Here is a 22,323-nt window from a genome sequence, read left to right as displayed (position 1 = left end):
GAGGAGGCCAAGTCTGCACTCCCACGCGTAAGCGCTCGGTGCTCGGGTACGAGCTCCAGGAGCTGCTGAGCCCTCTCTGCCTTGGGCGCTACGCGCGGCGTTTACGCACGTGCCCCGCACGGGCTGGACTCAGAGCCTGACTCCGAGGACTGAAATGCTCCAGGGGGTTGTGCCCGGGGACAAAAGCTACGTCACGCGGCACAGCAGAAAGCAGCAGGAGGAGGATGGACACTAACTGCGCTGAGCGCCTTTGGAGGGGCTCGGACCACGAAAGTTATTGAGACAGGCGCCTGCAGCCCCCGCGCCCCGTACTGTGCCCCTTAATGCCCCAGTCTGCCCCCAGCCCCTGGGGACTAGCCTCGTAATCCCCATCTCCGACCCGTGATGCCCGCGCTTGCTGGGGCCGCTCGGGCTGGCTCCTCCTGTGGGTGGCCCCGCGGCGGGCTGGGCGTGTCTCGCGAGTCGGCTCGCCGCGCGGGCTGTCCCTCATTCTGCTCCCAGCGCAGCACAGGCCCGTTCGCTCGCCCGCCCCGCGCACTCCGGCAGCTCCATGGAGGCTTATCACAAGCCCGACCAGCAGGCGCTGCAGGCCCTGAAGGACACGGCCAACCGGCTGCGCATCAGCTCCATCCGGGCCACCACGGCCGCCGGCTCCGGGTAAGGCCAGGGCCTGGCGCTGAGTGCGGCCCGGCATCCACCTCCCAGGTTTTCGCGCGCCCCGTCCCTCTCCCGCCCCTCGATCGCCGCCCCTCGGGCAGGCTGCTCCTTACTGCCCCCAGCTCTGAACCACTGGGGCGGCCTGGTCCCCCTCCCATCTTCCCAGCTCTGACCCCCGCCTCGTGTGGCCAGGCTCCCTCCCCCCAGCGCTGTCCCCTCCCTCGGGCGGCCTGGCCCCCTCCCAGCCTCTCAGCTCTGCCCCCCCTGCTGGCCTGGCTCCCTCCTCCCCAACTCTGCCCCCCTCGGGTAACCTGGTCCCCTCCATCTTCCCCCCCCCCCCCCCCCCCAGATAATGCATCCCTCTGTCTCTCCGTATGGTCTTCCCCCGCCTCTGCCGTCCACGTGCCTGCCCGGGCTCTCCTTCCTCTGGCGACCTGTCCCAGTTCGGCCTCCTCGTGCAGGCTGCTTCTTCACCACCCATAGCTTTGCTCCCTTGTGTAGCCTGCCAAGCCCTAGCTCTGCTCCCTGCTGCCGCCAGCTCTCCTAGTCCCCACGGGCGCTGGAACAATGTTTGCAGTGGGGGTGCTGAGAGCCACTGAATTAAACTGTAAGTCCTGAAACCGCTTCAAACCGATGTGGTGGTGGTGATGCAGCATCTTTAGTTCCAGCACCTGTGCTCCTCCCTTGTGCTGCCTACCCCCAGTTTTGCTCCTTGCCTCCAGAGCTACCAAGTTCTGCTCCCTTGTGCAGCTTGGCCCTGCTGACCTCCCCAGCTCTGCCCCCACATGCAGATTGCCCTCCTGCAGCCCCCCAGGCTCTGCCTTTCTGTGTAGGTTGCACCTGTGCCATCCTTCTACTACTACTCCCTCATTTGTTCTGCCCCCTACTCTATCACTCTTCCCAAACTTAGGCCTTGTATGTAATTCAGTCCTGTTCAGTGGCCTCCATTTGCCCCTTGCATCAGTGAGCCTTAGAACCTCACTTCTTTCTTTATCTGTCCTCCCACTTTTCCAATCCGCAGGTTTCTGGTTAGTGAAATGAAGTGGGCCAGATTCTGCTGTATCTGTGTACTGTCCGATACAGTCACTGGATTTGAGTTCATTGGGGTCTCACTGGTGTAACTGAAAAAAGAATTTGCTGCTTGATTTCACGTTTACTTCGTTTCAAAATCTTCAGCAGGTGACTGCTGAGTCATGCGTAAGGAGTTTGTCTGCATGGTGCATGATATTTTGAAGAGCAGCATGCTCCTGTCCTGGGGGCAAATATACACTTTGGGATGGGTTGGACTAAGAGAATTATCACTGTTAGGAAATCTAGAGTTTTGACACAGTAGTTGCATTTCCCAAACTTGCAAAGAGCAAAGGTTGTTATATTAGAATCACTGTTAGATTTAATGTGAACTTATTGGTGCAATTTGGTGAGGTCCTTTCTATATCGTGTTTATGTGGAACCGTATTTTGCACATATTGGCCATGCCTACACTAGCAAGGTCTTTCAGAAACTCAGGTCCTTTTTTGAAAGAACGTGCGACACAACAACACAAAAAATGCACTCTTCTTGTCTGAAATTAAGGCTGCGGATCTTTTTCCAGAAGCCCTCTTCTCTTCTGCTCCTGGATCAGTAAGAGCACCTGCTTTTGAAAGCTTCTTTTGAAACAAGCATGTGTAGATGCTCCACAGGCCCATCTTTCGAAAGAGCAGTCCTCATGGCACTGGATTTTTCAGCCCATGGCCCATTTTTCGAAAGAGTGGGTGCTGTGTTGATGCTCTCTGTTGAAAGAGTGGATCAAAAAGATTTAGCTATTTTTTTTTGCATGTGGATGCACTCTTCCAAAAGATGATATTCCAGAAGACCATCTTTCGAAAGATTGCTATAGCGTAGAGGTGCCAATTAAAGGTCCAGCTGCAAAACATAATTCATTTTAGTTCTTTAACTAATATAAAGTACTAAATGATTTGGGATAGTGTGTATGTATGGGTGGGAGTCTATATTTAAGCAGTGCTTAATGCCCTGGTACTCTGCACTTGGCTGTTCATAGCCCTGAAAACTCAACTTCCTGCATCAATTACGAATGTAAAAAATTGCTTGAGTCCCAGCACCTCTGCCATTACAAATTAAGGACAGTATTTACATGGGGGTTAGGGGTTCATTGAGGGTTGGGATTCTGCGGTTTTGGGTGGAGGAATGTCTTACTGTATTGAGGTGTATGCAAAGATTTAGAGTTCAGTTGTGTGGGAGAATGGATGTTTGTGGAAGAGGGGTGTATGGGGAGTATATGTGTGAGATGAGGATGGTGATAAAAAATCTTTCATGTTGAAAATGTTTCTTCAAACTAGTCACTTTAAAGATAATTGAGGTATCTAACTGTTAAATATCAGGGCTGTAGTAACAGAGAGAAAGCTGTGCTAGTTTATATGCTATCAAAACAAAAAAGCAGTCAAGTAGCACTTTAAAGACTAACAAAATAATTTATTAGGGGAGCTTTTGTGGGATAGACCCACTTGTTCAGACCATAGCCATACCAGAACAGACTCAATATTTAAGGCACAGAGAACCAAACATAGTAATCAAGGTGGACAAATCAGAAAAAAAATTAAGGTGAGCAAATCAGAGAGTAGAGGGGCAGAAGTGTGGGGGGAGTCAAGAATTGGATTAAGCCAAGTATGCCAAAGATCCCCTATAATGACCCAGAAAATTCCCATCCAGGTTCAAACCACGTGTTAATGTGTCGAATTTGAATATAAAAGAGTTCAGCAGCCTCTCTTTCAAGAGTGTTGTGAAAATTCCTCTTCAGTCAGACACAAACTTTTAAGTCATTGACACAATGGCCCACTTCATTAAAATGCTGGCTGACAGGTTTGTGGATCAGGAGTGTTTTTATGTCTGTTTTGTGCCCTTTAACTTTTTGTCTAAGAGAGTTTGAAGTCTGACCAATATACAAAGCATGTGGGCATTGTTGGCACATGATGACATATATGATGTCAGTTAACGAACATGAGAATGTGCTTGTGATTTTGAAAATAACCTGGTTAGGTTGAGTGATGGTATCTCCAGAACAGCTATGTGGACAAAGCTGGCAGCAGGCTTTGTTGCAAGGAAGAGTTCCAGGACTGGTGTTCCTGTGGTATAGACTGTGATTGTGGGTGAGAATCCTCATATGGTTGGAAGGTTGTAGGAGGGAACAGGCCTGTCACCGAGGGCCTTCTGGAGTGTGGCATCCTGATTAAGGATAGGTCATAGGTCTTTAATAATGTGTTGCATTGGTTTGAGTTGGGGGCTGTAGGTAATGACCAGTGGTGGTCTATTCTTGGCTTTTTTGGGCCTATCTTGGAGTAGGTGGTCTCTGGGTATTTGTCTGGCCCTGTCAATTTGTTTTTTTATTTCTCCTGGTCGGTAGTTCAGGTTTATGACTGTTCAGTAAAGATCTTGTAGTTTTTGGTCTCTGTCAGTAGGACGAGAGCAAATGCGATTGTACCTACGGGCTTGACTGTAAACAATGGATGTAGTTATGTGTGCAGGATGGAAGCTAGAAGCGTGTAGGTCAATATAGTGATCAGTGGGTTTCCGGTAGAGTGTGGTCCTGATCAGGCCATCCTTGATTTGTACTGTAGTGTCCAGGAAATGTATCTCTTGCGTGGAGTAATGGAGGCATAAGTTAGGTTTCCTTCTGAATGTGCTGCCTCTGTGGTTTGGGTAGATGTTTGTTAAAGGTGTGAAGAGTGGGATAGGAGGGGCGGGGTGGGGGAAGTCCTGTGTTTGTTGGGGACACAGTGATTTTCACTTTGTCTTTCTGGAGAGTTGCCTTTGTTAATCATGGATTAAGCTTTGATGATACAAGATTGGACAGGATTCAGACTGAGAAAGCATGCACTTAACATTTTGACAGCTTAGTTATCACCCTTTTGAGGAAATCTTGCTTGCTAACAAGGTGTGTATCAGTTCACTGTACTAGCAAATATACTATGACTGGAAAAAGAGACCAGGAATGCTAAATTAATCTTAGAACTAAACACCAAAGAATTTAGGCCTAGGGCCATATCTTCTCCCTTTGTTTTATTTTGTACCTATCAGGTGGAACTAATTCTCTACAGAATTTCAAGTTAGCCCACATGGGATTATCTGCAAAATGCCTGTAGTCTCAAATGGGCAGTTTATTCAGGCCCCTGGACAGGATTTAGTGTAGGGTCTGGAGCTGACCTTGCTTTGATCCTGCTGTATGTATGGAAAAATACTGTCCATGTTTGTTTGTACGTAATTACAGCCAAAGTTTTGACTCAAGATCACAGTTAAGCTTTTCATTGTGGAATGCAGACTATTTTCCGTTTTCTCAAAATTTACATTTTGTTTACGCCTGTGAAAGGTGGTTGAAAATGCATTTTTTTTTTCAAAAAGAATTGGACAAATAATCTCTTGGATACTAAGGCCCCGCGAAGCTGTCAGGACACTGGCTCTTGCTTGCCCTCCTACGCTGGTTCTCTGGTCCGGGAGGACCAGGGGTCTTACTGTACCAGGGAGTGCTGGTTTTAGGAAGTGCAACTGGTGCAAAAATATTTTTAATCTCTTAATTTTCTGTTGTCTTTCACTATGTTTGTGGTGTAAACTGTTTTTTACATTTCTTTTTTGAGAGTCTTGTGTTGCATATTGAAAATGCGTTGTTGCTTTATGTCATTCGGTTTTCACCCAGAGGAGAGACGTTTTGGCTTTTTCCTATAAACGGCCAAGTCAGTGGAAGTTGAGGAGGCTCAGCCTGTCGCAGGAATGGATCCTTAATTTCAGATATTTGGTTTGCCCTCGATGGTGCACTCAAGTGCAGAGTCTTCACTGGTTCCTTTTTAAATATTACTTTTTTTTTAAAAGCTGCAACATTTGGCACAGACTTAGCTTCCTCTTCTGCTTCCCCTCAATTCACAGGCAACATTCCTTTGGACTTCAAGTGGAACAGCATTGGGACCCATCAACAGTTTTGAAACAATATTTCATTATAATCCTTAGTGCAAGAATGGAACAATTTGCTAAATTTACTTATTTTAAAGTATATGAAAAAACAGTAAAAAGGTTTCCTTGATACTTCTTTTGTATGTGTATAAAAATACTCGCTCCACAAAAATAAAATCACATAATTCATTCAGCTTGTTCATTTACTACTAAGGATTAATGTGAAAAGTCTAAAATTTTTTCACAGCTCAGGTCATGACTTGGTCATGGAATGCGGGAAGCACACAGAAGATTGTCATAAGTGACATTTTCTTAATAAATGAGACTTGATTAGCAGGATGATAACACAGCAGTACATTTAATAGGAGAAAAGAGAGCACTGATTCAAAAAGACTCTGATTAGGATTGGCTTTAGGGAGTCAAATTAAGCTCTCACAGCTATATATCTGCACACTGATGTCCAAATCTTTATTACCTTAACAAGGCAAGTTAAGGATTTGGCTCTCAGGGTAAGAAAGTATATAGCATAAAATGGCCATGATTGTCAGTTTCATTTAAAGGACAAGGTGGGTGAAGTTATGTCTTTCATTGGACCAACTTCTTTTGGTGAGAAACACAAGCTTTCTCTCTCACCAGCAGAAGTTGGTCCAATAAAAGACATAACCTCACCCACCTTGTCTCAATATCCCGGAATCCACAAGACTACAACACTGCATATAAATGTATTTGATTACAGGCTTATTGCAGAGAGAGACTGAGTCACACTTTACACCAACTCTTTTAAGGAAGTTAATATTTGTTTTAAAAAATGGTTTCTGTGCAATAGGATTAAGAAAAAATACAGGAAATGCTTGTAATTTAAAGCATTTAAGAACAAAAGAGAACTTGTGGACTTTCTTGAAGGAAGTGACTTTGTGAACTGTGACCTGTGTTGCAACAAGTGTTGTGAAGTGGTCGGTATATTAGTTATTTCTTGCATTTTTGTTTGCATTGAACTCTCATTGAAAAAAATGGGAGCTTTGCCTGAATGAGACCTAAAGGATATGGAAACCTGATTTTACAGGGTGATAGCAAGTGCAGTTTAGAGATACTAGGAATATTCCAGGTCCACTGAAAACGTGTAGTTTTATGGGCAGGGAGATGTTTTTACTTTACTGTTAATTCACTGTAATTGTATTGGGAATAAAAATAAATATAAAATTAGTATTAATGTTAATGAACTACAAAATGTAGGTAATTCAGAACGAAGATTGAAGATCATCTTCGTTCACCCAAGAGTGTCCATAGGTACAGATGTCCAGGATTCAGCACTTCTGTTCCTTCTCTTAATCAGAACAGAAAAGCAGTCATGTGTCACTTTAAAGACTAAAAAATAATTTATTAGGTGATGAGCTTTCATGGGGCAGACCCACTTCTTCAGATTGGTGCTGTTTCCAGATCCAAAGAAGTGGGTCTGCCCCAGGAAAGCTTATCACCTAATAATTGTTTTTTTGTTAGTCTTTAAAAAAATGCTGCCTGGCTGCTTTTTTGATTTGTGAGGATACAGACAAACACGGCTACCTCTCTGTAAGTATTCTCTTGATCAGTTTTTCACAACTGTGGAGGTGGCAGTCTTGTTGCTTGGCAGTGATAAGAGAGCAATACTTGCAAATGAATCCTGCCAGCTACCTTAAAATTGAGCCTAGTTAATATGGGATTCTAAGCTCATGACACACAGTGATTAATCTATTATTGTTATTATTTTCCTTATGGACAGGTGAGCTTCTGCATTATTTTTTTTCCCCAGCTGGTGCATTTAGCTTAGCTAATTGTAAAGGCTGAGATGACATCTTTGGTGCTTCATCTTTGCTGGTTTTGTGCAGAGGAGAAGATGATCTTTTATTAATGCCAGTGACTGATTGGCCAAAGCTGATAGCATTTTGACTGTTAGGAGATGCGGAGTTTGAGGGGAAAAAATTAAGGGTGAACTTCTGCAGTTTTTGAAACAATAGTTTCCTTGTAAGATTTGATAACATTCTTAAAAGTGGAACCTACAAGAATTTCTTTAGAAGCCGTTAAGTTTCACAATTTGGTGTATGAATAGATCTTTTTACATTAGAATTATTCTTTTTTGGTTTTGGCAGGGTGTTTTTTTTTTCTTTCTTTTGCTATTATTGTTCCTTTTAATTAAGCCCTTTTTAGCTGCAGTGTATAGCAGTTTAAATACATAGTTCGAGACTGAAAAGCCTGACTGCATCAACAGACCCAGGATTTTACCCCAAGATGCAGACCTTAATTTCTTGTAGTCTCTCTTGTTTAATGCAAAAAGATTCAAAAGAGTGGTGGCGCTTCTATAAAAGGCAGGTGGCAATGAAGTTTACTAACCACACCACCTTTTTATAATTCAAAATTGGATGTCGATTCTGAATGTAACCTGTGTGTGAATAATGTAAAGATATTGTCATATTTTTCCCTTGGTAGTAATAAATAAACAATGCCTGGGATTTTAATGTAACTCAGCACTGGCAGGTCTTTCGGTAGTCTAATAAAATTGACAATGACTACAGCAATAGTCTTATATAAGCTGATTAAACAAAATTCTGTACTCTGTTTTGAGATTGATTTCCAGTAGCTGAAGTACAGTCTCAGCTTGGATTATTTTCTGTAATTAAAAAAGCTTTTAAATAACCAGAAGTTATTTTTTGGATTTCAGTTGTTACATTTTATACTTTATTTTTTTTTCCCACATGTTCACCGCTCTAGGTCACTTAAAATCTTTTTTCCCAAGACCAAGAGTTCATAGAAATGTGGTTAAGTATAAAGTTAATGCAGTTAAAAGAATGATAACTTTAAACATGCATGTAAGTTTTATTGATTAACTCACATGTATAAACATTTACTAATATGTGTTTGAACAATAGTTTAAACCTGATTGTTTTGGCTCCTTGTGTCTGAGGACGTACTAAGGGATAGACACTAATCTTTACTCTGCATTTTGCTAGAGTGTTTGCACGTGTCTAACTTACTCTCTTATTTCAATTTGAAGTCATTATGCGGGGGAGAGGGTAGAAGTGTCACTACCAAAAGGACTTGTATTCTGATATATATTATATAGTAAACTGCTTATGAATTTTAACATGCATGGGGAATGTAGAAAAGGAAAATAAAAGTTTTGTTGCGTGTCATTCTTGACACAACTGTTCTTGTTTTACAAATAGGGCTTTGGGTTTCAAATGAATATCATATTAAAAGCTTATTAGTAAATATTTGTAGACAAGAAAACATCCTATAATTTAAACAATCTATGGCTGTTACTTCATCACACAATGACTGTTGAGATCAAAAATATTCCTATTTAGTATCAATAAATGCTTGAAAATTGCTACTTTGGGGTCTAGTATAGAACCCAGAAATACCTGCTAGATACAGTAAAATTCCTTTAATCTAGCCTCTGATGGTCTGGAAATCCTGATGATCCAGCATCTGTAGTTCCCCCCGAGATACATGAGAGCTGTGGGAGGGGTGAAGAAGCTGGCTCTACAGTGCTGCCCATTTCACCCACTCTCCCTGCACACAGGTGTTGAAATACACAACTTGGAACAGCCGTGGGCGAGTGGGAATGGAGGGAACCAGCAACTGCTGCTAGGTGACAAGTGCACCCTCAGCTGGACACAAGCTGTGGCGCCCAGGGTCTACCCCCTTCAGCGCAGCACAGACTGGCCCCCTCCGCCCCTGCCAGCAGACACTGACCGTGCATCGTGGCCCTCTTTTACCAGGTTGACCCCATGCACGCAGGGCAGGGCCTGGCTCTCAAGCATGTATTAGCTGCATGGTGAAGCAGCCTACAGATCCACTGTCCCCAGTACCATGGTGCTGGCCCAGGGCATGCTGAGCTCTGCAGGCCTCTGGGGCCCCAGTCATTGGGTGGTGGCAGCGAGCACACACGTATCTGTTTTCTTCTGCCACTGGTGTGAAAGTGGCACTGTAGAGTCTGCAAGGGTGGTGAAGAAGCTGGGGATGCACAAGAGTGGTGAGCTGTAGGTGGGTGTGGGGATGGTGAGCTGCGAGGGCAGGCGGGGTTGAACAAGGTTGTCGGGGGGGCATGGTGACATCCAGTAATCCAGAAAATTTGGTAATCTGGTATCTGTCCGGTCCCGGATGTGCTGGATTAAAGGAATTTTACTGTAATTGGGAAATGGTGAGAACCAGAGGCCCTATTTGCAGGTAACTAAAAAGGCCTTCTTTTAGAAATGCATTTAATGTTAAGGCTATATTTTTTTCATGTATATCTTCAGAGAGACACATAACACACTGCCATGTATACAAAACTTTGTGTTAATTCGTTAGATGCTATAGATTATACAAAAGCGGGTAATAAATTTCAAATGGCAATTATTTAAGTTTATGATAGGGAACACAAGTCAGAATGTAAGAGTACTGTTCTCTGACATTTGAAACACAAGAGCCCAATAATCCGCTATCCACAGCTGGACACTGCACCTTTCATGTTTACGCATTTGTGGTTGATATGCTGTGTGGCACAACTGTTTTCTGAAATTGGAATGCATAGTTCTCTGAGCTTCTCTAGTAAATTATGGGACAAGGAATCCTTTGTGTTCCTATTACAATCTGCGGCAAAAGTGCCCCTGACATCAGCAAGAGCAAGATAGCCCCCAAATGTATCAACTACTGAAATATGTGAATTTACTCAATATTTTAGACTATAAATATAGAAAATGCTCCTCTTTCTGCAAGTCAAAGATGAAACAAATCACCATTTTTTCAGTAGCAGAGCTGGTTGTGTTATTAGAAGTACCTCAGATAAACGGATCATAAATTGATCTTTCCAGTTTTCAGTACCTAAATTTTTTTTATTGATATGAAAATAAAGTGAGTGGAATAAGGTCCCTTCGTTAGCTGCTATTATGATAGAATGTAATTGGGATTTATGTAGTACAATTTTAAATGTCCCACAGGTCTTCCAAAAATTAAAAATGACAGCATTTCCAGGGTGAAATTCTCACCTTTTCAAAAGGCCTGCACAAGATACTATCCACACTTAACCCTGCTTGCTTATCTGTTAGTCTATAAGGTGCCATAGGTCTTGTTGCTTTTGAACGTACAGACTAACTTGGCTAACCCTTTTGATACTTGCTCACTTAATGTGAGTTATAAATGGCCTGAAGGCTTGAGCTCATGCTCTCTACTTCACGGTGAATTTTACTCCTGCTGATAAATGAACAGAATAATTTCAAGTGCGTATTGCATAGTCTCTCTTACACCTAAGAATGGCTGATTGTCATGCCATTCCCTGGTATGAAGAGGAATGGAGCACACAAACAGATAAGCCAGTGCCCTATCACTAAAGCCTGCATTTTAACAATCACTTTGGTTTTGATAAAAAGACATCATACACCCTCAAAGCACAGCTAATTGGTGGTAGGATAACAGTAGATGGTATGAGTTATCAAAAACACTTAGAATTCCCTATTTTAATTGAGGATTAGAGAACTGGCAAGGCGGTATTCTAATCATGTGAATGTGAGTTGGCAGGGGGCAGCACTGATAATATTGTATCTGCTTTGATTTGTAGCCACCCGACATCATGTTGCAGTGCAGCAGAGATCATGTCTGTGCTCTTTTTTCATACCATGAGGTACAAAGCGAAAGATCCCCGAAATCCCAGCAATGACCGATTTGTACTCTCGAAGGTAAGATCCAGAACTAGCAGTTTTACCTTCTTGATTAGTTGTTTTTCCAAATAAACGTTCGTGTTTTCTTGACTCGTACTCACTGTCATTCTTTAGGGTCCTTATCAGTACACAATGCTAGTAATAACAATTAAAATCTTTTTTCAAAAGAGTTTTAAGATTATTATATGCAATAAAAAGGGAAAAAGACAAAATCTTGCAGGACATTGGAAAGGGTAAGCATAGTGCCTGAAAAGAATTGCCAGATTTCTAGGAATCTGTGTGTTCATATATCATACAAAATATTTAAGCAGTTAAGCTGTTGAATTACATATTGGCTACGTCTACACTAGCCCAAAACTTCGAAATGGCCGTGCAAGTGGCCATTTCAAAGTTTACTAATGAAGCGCTGCAGTAGATATTCAGCACCTCATTAGAATGCCCGCAGCCGTGGCACTTTGAAATTGACGCGGCTTTCTGCCATGTGGCTCATCCAGATGGGGCTCCTTTTCGAAAGGACCCTGGCAACTTTGAAATCCCCTTATTCCTATCTGCTGTTAGGAATAAGGGGATTTCGAAGTTGCCGGGGTCCTTTCGAAAAGGAGCCCCGTCTGGATGAGCCACACGGCAGCGAGCCGTATCCATTTTGAAGTGCCACGGCTGCTGGCATTCTTATGAGGTGCTGAATATGTATTTCAGCGCTTCATTAGTGAACTTTGAAATGGCCATTTGCATGTCCGTTTTGAAGTTTTGGGCTAGTGTAGACATGGCCATTAGCTATTCTTTCCTGGTACTGTGTGTGAAATCTAATCAGAAACAATGTCACTTTAAGGCAAGGATTATTTTTTATGTTTCTCCAAGAAATTATTCTAATCTGCATATTTTTAACCAGTAAGTTATGGTTACATTTTTTCATGATGTCCCTTCTGTCTGTAGCCATGCTGCCTTTAATGTGAGCCTTTCAGAGTTCTGATAAGCTTTGTTGTGCCAGTTTAGTACTTTGTTGGAAGCTTTCTGAGACGTATGATAAAAAGTTGCATTTGTAGTTTAGTGGGTGACATTCTTGTCCCTGTGCATTAGTATGGCACTAAAAGAAATCAGTGCTCCTGAAGGTGTAGTTTTCAGCTAAGACATAAAACAAACGTCCTGACTGCTTGAGGTCATCAAAGTTTCCATGGCACTTTTAGCCAGAGAGGGGTGCTAACTTGTAATTCTGGCTACAATTTCAGCTCGGATAATTGCATCCTTGCTATTTAAAGTCTGTCTGAGTCTTCTGTTTTCTATTCTAAACGGTTCTGTAGTGTTAAACTACTGGTATATTCTTAGGATCTTCAGTAGCCAATGCAGTGATTCCTGAGTATATATTTAATTTTACAAAGTGCTTTGAAGTGAGTGGCATTTCAAACGTCAGGTGTTAAGAAAAGTGCCAAAAGTACTGTACCAGGTAGTGTTATACAGTTGGAAACTAGGGAGCATCCCAGCAGACTGCAGAATGTGCTGCAGATAGGGAGTCTAATTTTTTATATGATAGTTAACTGTCTAAAATTTGGCAAGTTACAAAAATAGTCACCCCTAGAGATGAAGTGTACAGAACACGTGCATAAAATAGAAGAGTGCCATCTCTCAGCTTTCTCGGTACCTATAGGAATTCAGAACCTGGAGGATGAGCAGCTCTCTAAAGAAGTCAGGCAAATTTTGAGATGTACTTGATTCTGCTTTGATACCATCTCCCCATCCGCAGTGATGAAAGCTTCTGCTCTTAGAATCATAGAACAAAAGACCTGGAAGGGACCTGAAGAGGTCATCAAGTCCAGTCCCCTGCCCTCATGGCAAGACCAAGCACCTCATGGTTTACTTGAGCTATAGGGTGCCAAAGTAGCCATGGACACAAAAATGACCGTTTCTTCTGTAACTGGTCAGAAGATTATACCCATTCATATCAAATTCAAACCTGGCCTGTGTATTCAAGGCCACTAATCTTTATAGTTACCACTCACTGACAGTGTCTACGCTACAAAAATAACTTTGAAGTTGCTTACTTCGAAGTAGGGCACTACTTCATTCCCAGGGAACGGAGTTCAAAGTTATTTTTGGTCTCTCTGCTGGCTACTTTGATGTAGTGCTTAACTTCGAAGTTAGTTCCTAGTGTAGGTGCAGCCACTGTATCTAATCTTAAATCCATATACCCTGAGAGAGCTCCACCTGGAACAAAACTCAACATTCCATCTGTTCAACAGAACTGGTTCCCCTGGGTATGTCACCCAAAATAGTTCATTCTCTCCACTGGCTCTCCATTGATGCAGAGTCTAAGTTGAAGAGTTATACTTGAAGTTCTGCTTTAGAATACATCTATCTGCCTCAGAGGATCTATTCTTCCTCAATATGACCTCCTGTAAGAGCTTTAACATAGCTACAAAAGGAGTTACACTCTGCTTCTTAGTTGAAGGCTCTGACCCTGTGGGAATATCAGGTCTCCAAAAGGAGAACTCCAAGGGCTCAAAGGTAATATGAAGCAGTGACTGGTTTGCAAGCATTTTAGAACTTGGTCCCTTACATTATAAAGAAACTTTCAGTAGGCATAAAGAGCTGAATTTGTCATGTTTACATATTATTACTTTGTCTTGATATCGAGATATTTTGGAAATTTGCTCTGTGTTTAAAATAGCTTTTTTTTTCTTCTAGGGTCATGCAGCACCCATTCTGTATGCTGCCTGGGCTGAGGCAGGCTTCCTACAAGAAGCAGAATTATTAAACTTGAGGAAAATTGATTCCATTTTGGAAGGACACCCTGTACCAGTGAGTAATTGAGCAATAAGCTTAATAAGTATTAAAATAAGAGCTTCATGTAAATCAAGAAATACGCGCACCTTTTGCAACAGGGTGTAGTTGATGACTGCTGCACAGTAAAGATAAGTTTAGTTTTTTTAAAGAAGGCAGTAGCATCTATGGTTTGGAAAAAGCAGAACTCATGGACAGCTGGTGTAAGAGACGGGGGAAGGAAATGCCTTCCCAACGTACTTGGCTGGCCACACCCACACTGTGCCTCCATTCAGCACCTGGGTTTCAGTCCTGTGCTGCCAGTCTCTGTTATGCTCTTGGTCAGTGGGGGCCACGCCTCAAGTGCTCCTGGAGAGATGGGCCACTGGCCGCTTGGGGTTGGGTGGAGACTGCAGGCTTCTCAGGCTTGGGGTTGGGTATCAAGCAATGCTTGTGGGGCAGGGGGGAGACGCTGCCCCTACAGTGGAGGTACTTAGCTCCCATGGGAGCGTCGGGTGGCAAGCACAGGTTCTGAGATGGAAGGGATGGGACTGGGTTCACCCACTGCCCATGGGGAACTGATTGTCCATAGAAGTAGATGCCCAAAAGTATTACTTAACATTTAATGAAGTCACAAACACCAATGCTGTTCCCATACATATCACTTTTTATGGAGTTGTAGCGTGGCTCATCTTTCCCTATGGGGAAACTCTCAAGTAGCATTTCCTGGTTTCAAAAGAAACCTATCTGATTGCATTACTGGTTTTTTCACCCCCACTCCTGCTGAAGCCTCTTATCAGGGCCATTAGCTCTTTTCTGTCACTGCCACTATCTCAAGGAGAAGAATAAGAAAAAGTTTTTCAAACAAGGCACTTAAGATTGTTGGAAGCTAAATCTGTTCTTTTCAGTGTGTATGCCTGATGTATCACTTCCAAGCCCTCTCTGACAGGATCAGTTTATGGCCAGTTAATGATCAGTTAAGCCACCTGCATTACCAGCGGAGAAGCAGGACAGGGCAGTATGCAAAGGAAATTTGAATCCATTTAAATGTACTGAAATCCATTGTCTGGGCCCCATCTCACTAATCTCTTTGTGATGGAATCCTGTCCTGCTGCTGTGTGTTCACCAGAGTGGGAATGACTTTTCTTGCCTTCACAAAACAAAAAAGCGGTCATGTAACACTTTAAAGACTAAAATAACAATAATAGTAATGTTATTATTTTAGTCTTTAAAGTGCTACATGATGGCTTTTTTTTTTTTAAATTTTGTGAAGATACAGACTAACACAGCTACTTCTCTGTGGCTTTCTTGTCCTGTAAAATTAGTCTCTGAAATTTTTAACTGCAAAGTAATTGTTTCATTTTCATTTTCAGAAACAACCATTCACAGATGTAGCTACTGGATCACTGGGTCAGGGGCTTGGTGCTGCTTGTGGTATGGCCTATACTGGCAAATACTTTGATAAAGCCAGGTAATTTTTTAATGTGTTAAGTGCTTGTAGACATGTAAGAGAGAAAAAATTGCTGAGCAAACCAATGTCATTCTTACCCTGATCAAAATTGTTTATTCTGTGATTTCCAACACCTTACCCAAATCCAAATTCAGTTTAGAAATTAAAGGTGTGTAACTGGGAGGCCTAGCTCATAAAATTGTGTGGAGCCAAGAACTGGCAAAGTTTGATGCATGCTGTTCATGTCCAATCTGAGAATGTTGATGTGATGGTACTGTTCTTGCAGAGGGAAGGTGGCACATTGCTTGGCCATTCAAGGCTGTTCTGCCCTCTTACTCACAGGGAAGAATCTAGCTGTATATAGTTGTTGTTACAGAGTAAAGACAGATGGTGAAGAAAATATGAAGCATAAGGACTTGGTTGTGTGCCTTTTAAAATCAAGGGAAGAATTGCTGGGCCATAAATAGAGGTCCAAAATAGTAACTAAAATCTGCACAACTTCAGTGGAATGGGAATGACCATTTCTGCCATTTGTCTGGGTGGAAGATAAGGAAAGTGGACGTCAAAAGACATATCTATATGATGAAGAAAGCGATCTGAGAAGGTTGATGGATAGTAACAGAGAGGTAGCCGTTTTAGTCTGTGTTGTTACAAAACAGCAGTAATGTAGCATTTTAAAGACTGACTAAGAATGATTTATTGGGTGATGAGCTTTTGTGGGACAGACCCACTTCATCAGATCAATTGCATTTCCAATACAGACTAACATCTATATAGTATAGAGGTCCAAAAAAAAAAAAGCAATATAAACTTACAAGTCAAAGTACATAGGACTGAAGGAGGGGGGTAAGGGTGGGAGATGTTGCGTCTTGCCTGAGGTAATTATGAACATCAAAGGAAGGGAAATAGGCATTGTAATGCGTGAGGTGATTTGCTTTCTTTGTTCATACCAAGTGTTAAAGTGTCGAATTTGAATATGAACCCCAGTTCAATGGACAAGGCCTGCTTCCCTTCCTTTGATGTTTCTAATTATCTCAGGCAATATACTTAACATCCCCCACCTCTTACCCCACATCCTTCAGTCCTAAGAATTTGATTTATCAGTTTTTATTACTTTTTTTTTGGACGTCTGTACTATATAGGTGCTAGTCTGTACTGGAAATGCTGTTGATCTGAAGAAGTCGGTCTGTCCCACGAAAGCTCATCACCTAATCAGTCTGTTAAAGTGCTACATTAAGCTTGATGTATATCAGTTTTATCACATTCAAATGGAGCTTGCTAAGTTAATATAATATAAAATCCTACACTTCATTAGCTTGAAATCATTTCTGTGGAATATGCGTTCCTTTTTTAATATAGTTGAACAGGTGCTAGTTGTAGGAATAATTTACTAGCGATTCCTGGCAGCAAATGGCCGTACTGCATGTAGCATTGGAGAGCAGCCAGTATGGGTGGAATTGTAATTCGTCTCAGTGAATTATCAGGTTTAGTCAAGAATCTTGTGAAGTGTGTGTTGGGACATCATATTTAGTGTAGTAATATGGAATAGTTAGTAGCTGTGATGATTATTAATTTTATTAGTTTTTTGCTCAATTTTGTTTTAAAATTGTATACAGTAATCCTAAATCTAAGGGCTGAATCCAGCAATCCATGATCAGGTAATGCTCCTGTCACTGAGTTTTGCCTGAGAACGGGCTCAGTATTTTAGAAATAGTCTGCAAAACTAGATAATCTACATATATTTGAGAACATTTGTCTGTCTGTGCGCATGTCTGTGTTATGTGTTTATTCAAGAGCTCCTCCTAAACGGTAAGAGCTAGGGCCACCAAATTCAGTATACAGCTTCCTCTTATCATACCTTAAACTGCAAAAAAAGGGGTTTGGTTGTGTCAGGAATATAGGATGTGCCTGGAATGGGACTGCTTCTCATAAAACTATATAGAAGAGAGAGACAATCATCAGGTAGGTGAAGGGGGCACCACACCCCTTTCTTTCTTGTCCAGGACTGCCCCGAGCCTCTCACCCATGAGGTGCTCTTTATGAAGGGTGGGGAGAGGGGAGGTCTGAAGCTCTTGCCTCCCCAGCATTTCTCACGGGCAACATTGGTAGGCTGGTCCCCTTCATCGGGTACTGAGAGTAAAGTCCACAGTTTGCTGCACTCCTCGCTCTGGCTGAGGAGCACAGGTGGCAGGCGAGTCCAGAGCTGCCCCAGTTGAGGGACATGTGCAGCTGGAAGAGGGAGTGCCTGCTGGAGCTGCAGTAGCCATGGAGCGGCACTTCTCACCTGGCCCCCAAGCCGCTGCGGTGAGAAATGGCTAGGGTAGTTCTTGCTCCCCAGGGCAGGCTGAATACTGAACCCCCTCATCTCCAGCCCCACCCCAGAGCAATGATTTAAATGAGGAAAAACAAGAATTAATTAAGGACCAGAGCAATGCCTGGTAAATATTGTAGTGATTTTTTTTATTTGCTATGGATGATCATGCATATTTTTGCTACATAGCCCAGTCTGATTTATGGTTTCTCTGAAATAAAAAGTAGGTGTTCATTCTAAGGAGTATACTAATTGAAACTGTTTAAATGAGGAAATAAAACTAGGAAGTAAAAAGCAGTGCTTAAAATTGAAAATGCATGAAACTACTTAGCTTGCTGAGTCACAGCAACAGTGTTCAAAAGGCATGTTCATTCCAGCTTTAATTGTAGTAAGACTCATAGTTAGAACTCTTTTACCAAGGTTACCTGTATCTTAGCATGCAGATGTAGTCTCTTACTGTTATAATTAGGGTTTCCTGCACATCAATATATCATACAATAGGCTTGGTTCTGAAGACAAGGGCTGTAAGGAGCATACAGCATATATCACATCATATTTACCACTTTTAACAGTTTTTTTTATTCATACTCAACAGCATTCTTACACCAGAACACACATTGCCCCCCCTCTTTTTTTTTTTTTTTTTTGTAAACTTATCTGAGATGGTTGCATATTTAGAACTGCAATGACTGTTAGGTCAAAATAGTGGCAGATCATGTGAATTGTTAGAGATTTTGAATCTTATTTTAAAATAACTACTGGCATAATTCTGAATTCTATTTTGGCACAGTCTTGCTCCTTTTGAAATCAATAGAAAAATTGTAAAATTAAACAAAGCTTTATGCTCAGAATAACCTTTTTTCATGTAACTCAAAAGATTCAAAGAATTTAAATGTTGAAATATGATAAATTTTAGTCTGGAAAAAAAATTAATTTACTATACATGGTTTTCTCCATGTTTGAGAGCAGCCCGTCTTTAAGGATATTTAAGTATTTTTGTACCAGAGTGTATTTGCTACCACAATTTTTAATTATTTTAGATAATAAAATATGAAAATAAATATAGGTGACACCACTCTTCTTGTTTCCTATTTTGGAAATTCATTGCAAAGTAACATTATTTGATTCAACAAGGATCAGCAGTTTCAAAAATAAATGTTCTGGTCAGTTCCTTATCTATGTGGTTCTCTCCTGCCTGCACAAGAAAGAGAGACATAGAAAATGGGATCTGTTTTCTAGGCTTTTCTTGATTTTTTTTTTTTTTTTTTTTTCATGTTTTGAAGAGGTACTGTTAAATTAAATATGATAATCATATTTTACATCACTTCACTTAAAGCAGAAAGAACATTATAAATTAAACTTTTTCACTGCTTATATTGTATGTTACATTTTATTTTTCACTCACTTTGAGATTCTCACACATTAACAGGATCCAACAGTTTGCTTGAAATACTATTTGCATTGGAATCTTTGATTATGTCTGTTGGTCTTTGGTTTTATGGGGAAAAAAGACAAAACCAAAGTTTGACCTAACTTGGACGTTTAGGCTACGTCTACACTGGCACAAAATTTCGAAATGGCCATACAAATGGCCAAATTGAAGATTACTAATGAGGAGCTGAAATGCATATTCAGCACTTCATTAGCATGCCACCAGCCGCAGCTCTTCGAAGTTGCCGCTTTTCGCCCCGTGCGGCTCGTCCAGATGGGAGTTCTTTTCAAAAGGACCTGGTCAACTTTGAAATGCCCTTATTCCTATCAGCTCTTAGGAATAAGGGGATTTTGAAGTTGGTGGGGTCATTTCAAAAAGGACCCCCATGTGGATGAGCCGCACGGGAGCGAAAAGTGGCAATTTCGAAGTGCTGCAGCCGGCAGCATGCTAATGAGGTGCTGAATATGAGCTAAATGGACATTTGGTCTGACCCAGTATGGCCATTCTTAGGTTCTTATGTTATGTTCTATTTTTATTAACTTGACATACTAACTTTTGTGAAAATATAACCTTTTCTAGCTATCAAGTCTATTGTCTGCTTGGGGACGGGGAGCTGTCGGAAGGCTCTGTTTGGGAGGCAATGGCCTTTGCTGGATTCTACAAGTTAGATAATCTGGTTGCTATACTGGATATTAACCGTCTTGGACAAAGTGACCCTACGCCACTACAGCATTGTGTTGAGATCTACCAAAAACGCTGTGAAGCCTTTGGGTATGTGGCTGGAAAAACTTCAGTTTCCTGTCTTTGCAAAACCATGTGTTATATCTGTGTCTTCATTTTCAAATATGCATGTTAAAATGAATTGAATTCAGGTAACAGCTCACCAGGGCTATGTAAGAAATTCTTACCACTGGTCACAATTAGGTTCTTGTTTCTTTATTGCGAAAAACAATACACAGCTGCAACTTCTTTCTTTACTCAATAAAGCTGTTTATTCTTGTAGATTTATTAAAGAGCTTATCTAGTACTTTAAGGACCTTAAGAAAATCTGCCCTAATAATGTATCTGGCTATTTGTACTCTATCTCTTGAGGAATATTGGGCACCTCAGGTGTACAGGGGGCAGGAAAAAGGGATAAAATGTCATATTTTCTTCTTATGGACATGAAAACATTTTAAAAATAACTATTTTAATATTTTACTGCTTCCTGAAAGGTCATCAGCTAGTTTAAATATTTATAATACTTTTTACATGTGTGCACATAAATATTTACAGGACCTAATGGAAGCTATACAGGCAAATTGTGTTTTGATCCACGTTACACTACAAGTTTTCAATGTGAATTTCTTAATTCTTTTAAAATTTGGAGCACTTGCTCTTGTAATGAAAGTGAGCTATCATATTTGAGGAAGTATGGTACAATGGATTGGAAGAGGGGACAAGAGATGGAAATTCTGTTCTATGTCCCACCTTGTGATTGTTATGTTTGTGTGACCATTGGGCAAGTACCAAACCTCTCCTGCCTTATTTCCTTCTCTGAAAAATGTGATATTTTACTGATTTCATGAGTGTTAATGTTTTTAAAATGCTTTGAGAGTCTCTTGAATCATAATGAAGTATTATTCCTTATTCTTACTAACTCTTGCAGAGATTCATTTGTGCTAACTCTTGAGAAATAATTTGTCCTTTTGCGTTCCTAGCTGGCATGCTGTCATAGTGGATGGGCACAGTGTGGAAGAGCTCTGCAAAGCCTTTGGCCAGATCAGAGATCAACCAACTGCTATTATTGCAAAGACTTTTAAAGGCAAAGGAATATCAGGTAATAAGTGGCAATTTAAAGGCACAGAGCCGTAATGGTTTACATAAGAAGAATGTTTCAAACAGCGTTCATAAAGATGTTATTTAAGTGCGTACAGTATAAGAAAAAATAACATTTGGTTAGAAAGAGGGCAAAATCAGAGCCTCAAATGTGCAAATACCCCCGTTCATTGGATTTCTTAAATCTGAAACCATTACTGAAGTTTTGGTTCTTCAATGGATAAAAAAAATATTTTTTTTCTCAGCTTTATGTAGCATGAGACTGGAACTGCAAAGTGACTGAAATCTGCTCAATTCTCCTTAGGGTTTTTAATGACGTGGGACTCAAATTTCTGGAGAACAGCTGTGAGATTTTTAGTTCTGTTTAATATGAACCTGAACTCTAGACATAATTTCATCCAGGATTCGTTGTAAGGCGAAGATTGATCCAAATGTGAAACCTCTCTTTACTCAGTTGCTACAATTGTTATATGAAATCCAATACTTAAATAACAATGTCATGAAATATATAAACTATTTTTTATCTGAAGTGCTTTAAATTTCTGAGAAAATAAGTTTTTAAAAATACTGTTAGCTAAATCTTAAATATTTAAATTTACTTAAAACAGAGGCTGCTGCCATAGGCCAATCAAGACTTTGCTTGGTGGACTATAAGGAAGTTTGATATTAACTATAGGTCTCATGATGCTCAATAGGATGAAACCAGGGAGGCGGAGCAGGGGGTTTGGTTTCCATTATTATTTTCAGCTTTTGAATTCCTCTTGCATTTTTGCCTTTGGGAGGGTACCACTACGTGCCACCTTGCAGAGGAAAGAGAGGATCTGGCCTACTTACCCACTGGTTTATTTGAGATCTGTATATGACACCAGGCCATACGTGTGGGAGCCTCATGACTCTGTGGGAAGTCTGGGTGCTTAGAGCATCCACAGCAGAACTTTGCCTACTAATGACTGCCCTTCAGACTCTCCTTAAAGTAGTTTCCCTAGTGAGAGAGAAGGCTGTGGAAAATTATCTGCAGGTATTATTACTCTACTGTCAAAATTTTCATGGAGACAGTACACATCCCCCTAAGGTAAATTATCTCTCTTCCTGCCCTGTCCTGACACTGATTCACAGAGAGTCCTTCATTTGAACAGAGTAAGGGAGTAGAATTGCTGCAGAGACAGCTGACCACCTGTGGTTAAGAACAGGTGATAGCATGCACAGGGTGTCCCAGCCAGAATCTGTAAATCCCTACAGTGGGTGGGTAAATATGACACTAAATCCATATTAAATATGCAGTATTCATTGCCCC

General features: G+C 41.3%; 1 protein-coding gene across 3 annotated transcripts in view; it reads left to right on the top strand.

Moving 5' to 3' along the window:
* The first annotated feature begins 445 nt into the window (after positions 1-445).
* TKT (transketolase) overlaps positions 446-22,323 on the top strand; it is a 36,860-nt gene continuing 14,982 nt past the window's right edge. Inside the window, exons 1-7 of one of the 3 annotated variants that reach the window (XM_075005219.1) lie at positions 564-657; positions 8,335-8,381; positions 11,165-11,282; positions 13,944-14,057; positions 15,392-15,489; positions 19,791-19,982; positions 20,912-21,030. In XM_075005219.1, coding sequence (XP_074861320.1) covers positions 8,377-8,381; positions 11,165-11,282; positions 13,944-14,057; positions 15,392-15,489; positions 19,791-19,982; positions 20,912-21,030 — 646 coding nt within the window. In that variant the 5' untranslated portion in view covers positions 564-657; positions 8,335-8,376. Of the gene's footprint in view, positions 658-1,819; positions 1,837-8,334; positions 8,382-11,164; positions 11,283-13,943; positions 14,058-15,391; positions 15,490-19,790; positions 19,983-20,911; positions 21,031-22,323 lie in introns of those variants that run through there. The other 2 variants (XM_075005220.1, XM_075005218.1) reach the window with 2 other exon arrangements.

The sequence above is a fragment of the Carettochelys insculpta genome, chromosome 11, assembly GCF_033958435.1.
Source record: "Carettochelys insculpta isolate YL-2023 chromosome 11, ASM3395843v1, whole genome shotgun sequence".
Lineage (NCBI taxonomy): Eukaryota > Metazoa > Chordata > Testudines > Carettochelyidae > Carettochelys > Carettochelys insculpta.
This window is presented reverse-complemented; position numbering and strand designations above follow the sequence as displayed.